The following is a 2,971-nucleotide window of genomic DNA, read 5'->3' as shown; positions in this document are numbered from 1 at the left end:
ATAAAAATAATAAGAATAAGTAAAGTTAATAAAAAATAAAAATGAATAAAATAAGTGAGGGTCAAACTAAGAAAACCTCAAGTTAAGGAAAATTTAAGATAAAAAATAGAGATTGACATGGGGACATGCAGATTGTATAAGATTATATTTTTTTGTTAGAACAAATGGTTTTTTAATGGGTGAAAAAGAGGATGTGAGGATTATTTTTTTCAACGGAAATTTTAGTAGAGGAGAATTGACTAGCTAAGGTAGTTGATTGAGGATTGTGAGTAGCTAGTTGTAAAAAAACTTAGTATAGTTGAGCTTATGATTAGGCTAAGAGTTGTTCCAGTAAATTAATATTTGTTTTAAAAAATAAATCTCAATCTAGTATAGTTTTATTAATTATATATTAATTAACTAATTAAATATTTTTATGTTAATTTTTAATCACTTTAATTAATATAAATAATTTATATATTTTAATTTTGAGCTAACTTGTTTGAACTGCATTGAACTTTGAGCTTCTATATTTTCATTTACTAAGGATTATAAATCATATTTAAAATTGAAAAGCAAGGTTAAGTGAAGTTCATTTTTTTAAATTCTAACACACGAAGTGGTATTGACATTTGGCTGGAGCTAACCAGCCATATATTGGGTATTTAATGCCCTTAGAGCAGCACGCCACTTAGCCCGATAACACGGGAGCGGGCAAATATTATTTAATGCCGAATTTTCCGTTAAGTCGCGTGCTCTGAGGGCATTAAATACCCAATATTGGCTGGTTAAGTCTTTCCTTGACATTTAGCGGTATCGAAAGATGACCTCCAAGTGCGGAAGGATGAGCTCCAAGTTATCAAAAATATACGTGTTTGAATTTTTTAGTATATAAGGAAATTGAAGTTTAAATTTATACTTAACTTGATTTAAAATATTTAAAATATAAATAAATAAAGTAGTGTTTAGCCAGATTTATTAAAAGATAAATTTCTTACTTTATATATTTTATGTGATATTCTTTCACTGGAATTTGTAATTAAAAAAAACTTTGGAAAAACGCTGTATTTAGCTATATATAAATTCAGATTAATAATTCTCTACCAGGTAGCGACACACTGGAGGATTGATCTGGACCATTGTGCTGCGTTGAAAACTGAACCAGAGAATCTCGTTAATTATTCTTCATATGAAGCAGAGAACCAAGCTGGTGATGTATCAATGTATTCCCATCGAAAGCCATCCGGGGCTCTGATTCCAGAGACCACCATTGTTGAAGACTATGAGCTTCAAAAGGATTCATGGAACCCTTGGGAACCACATACACTTTGATAGCTACACGGTCCATACCAGACTCCTCTAGCACGCCCGAAAGTAATTTCTCATCAACTTCAAAAAGTTCGAAATTCTTACGCCTCTCACAGTACTCATAATCAGAGTAGTGACAAGAAATGGGATCGTTACAGTTTAGATAAAGATGGGGAACCCATTTCTGGATTTCATGTTGGGGACCCGGCCATTTCCGGACATCATGATGGGGACCGCATTTCTGGTTTTCTTTACTTTTCTTAACAGAACGATCCTCTGTCTTATCATCATCATGTGGCCGTTTGTCATTATTCCTCTTCCTTTTATGAGGCAGAAAAATGTCCTTTAAAAAGGATCCCAACTTGTCCCCAACACATCTGAGAGCCAGGGGCAGAGACACAGAAGGGGGATTGAAGAGATGGGTTTCAACGAATATACCCTCCACTGCTAAGGCTCTGCCAACCGACAAAGCCACGCCAGCACCCAGTGAATGCCCAGCCATGCTCACTTCACTGCTCCCATATTTGTCCACAGATCTCCTCACCGCCTCTATTGTCCTGTGAAACCTATGGGAGCCACCAAGATTCTCCGTTGTAAAATGTGTCAGATCGTCTATCAGGTCAATTCTCACGTTAGGACCTCTCAGCAGGGTCCCTCTGAGGGCTATTATTGACATAGGTGCCTTATATGGCTTCACTATCAGAAGATCACGGAGTGCAGCACAGATGTCCCACTGAAAAACTGCTCCAAAGATGGATCCATCTCTCTCGTCCACCAATACTTCCACCAATCCGTATTTGAAGAACTTCCACCATTTGGGTGCCAATGCTTTATCCCCCAATCGATTTTCCTGCCTGTCAACTTCTAACAGATACGCTGCCTGCACCATGCATGCCATCACTCTCCATTTATAACTGTCATATTGCCTGTGCACAAATACAAATAATATATCAATTATTAAATTTAGCTGATATCATTTAAGAATTAGGTGCGGAAATCTAATCTACACAAATTTTATAATCTAATCTCATCAAAACTATTGAACCATAATGGTTGGTTCAAAATGTCTCGACAAATCTCTGTCTACATGTGATTTAGGCCAGAATTATTTTTTCAACTATTATGAATCGCAGAAGCCTCAATTCAACTATATATAAACTAATCAATTATCAACGCACCACTTTACACTATAGTAACCGCACAGAAAGACATCAATCATATTCATATACTGTAAAACTAACACTCACACAAAGGGTAAGAAAAAAAAAATGAATTCTCACATAAACATGAGCTATATCTATCTAAATTAGAGGATTCTAGTTACCATCTAGATGTGAGAATCTCTCGCCAACATGGTTTGGATAAATAAAGAGGACCTGCGACATCAAAGTCGTATGGGTGTCTATTATTCTGCGCGTTCTTATTCTGGTTGGCATTAGACATTTTTTGAGGTGCAGTACAGTATAAGTGGCCACGCCAAATAGAGCAAAGTTATTCTTAAAAATTAGATGGCCGATGTTATATCTAAAATATAATAATCATTTGGTATTTGGAAACTATGCTGATAGAAACGCTGACAAGTAATGAGTAAAAGGTATTGAAGAGAACCATATTTATATGATTCCAAACGTTACGTCGTATAGAAAATTTATGATGCCATGGATTAAGAAAAGTAGAGTTGAAT

The 2,971-nt window shown here is 35.4% G+C and overlaps 1 protein-coding gene across 1 annotated transcript; it reads right to left on the bottom strand.

Annotated features, from left to right (window-relative positions):
- Nucleotides 1-1,153: 1,153 nt before the first annotated feature.
- On the bottom strand, nucleotides 1,154-2,185 carry LOC149169257 (uncharacterized). The gene has a single exon (XM_089425133.1). The coding sequence runs from the start codon at nucleotides 2,183-2,185 to the stop codon at nucleotides 1,154-1,156; it is 1,032 nt and encodes a 343-aa protein (XP_089281259.1).
- Between the last annotated feature and the right edge of the window lie 786 nt (nucleotides 2,186-2,971).

The sequence above is a fragment of the Pinus tabuliformis genome, chromosome 4_2 (genome assembly GCF_031772625.1).
Source record: "Pinus tabuliformis cultivar Carrire ecotype Pingquan chromosome 4_2, CPIR1, whole genome shotgun sequence".
Taxonomy (NCBI): Eukaryota; Viridiplantae; Streptophyta; class Pinopsida; order Pinales; family Pinaceae; genus Pinus; species Pinus tabuliformis.
Note: the sequence above shows the minus strand (reverse complement) of the source record. Positions and strands in the feature narration are given on the sequence as shown.

Coding starts and splice junctions, on each gene's coding strand:
- LOC149169257 (XM_089425133.1), bottom strand. CDS start 2,185: ATGGCATGCATGGTGCAGGCAGCGTATCTGTTAGAAGTTGACAGGCAG.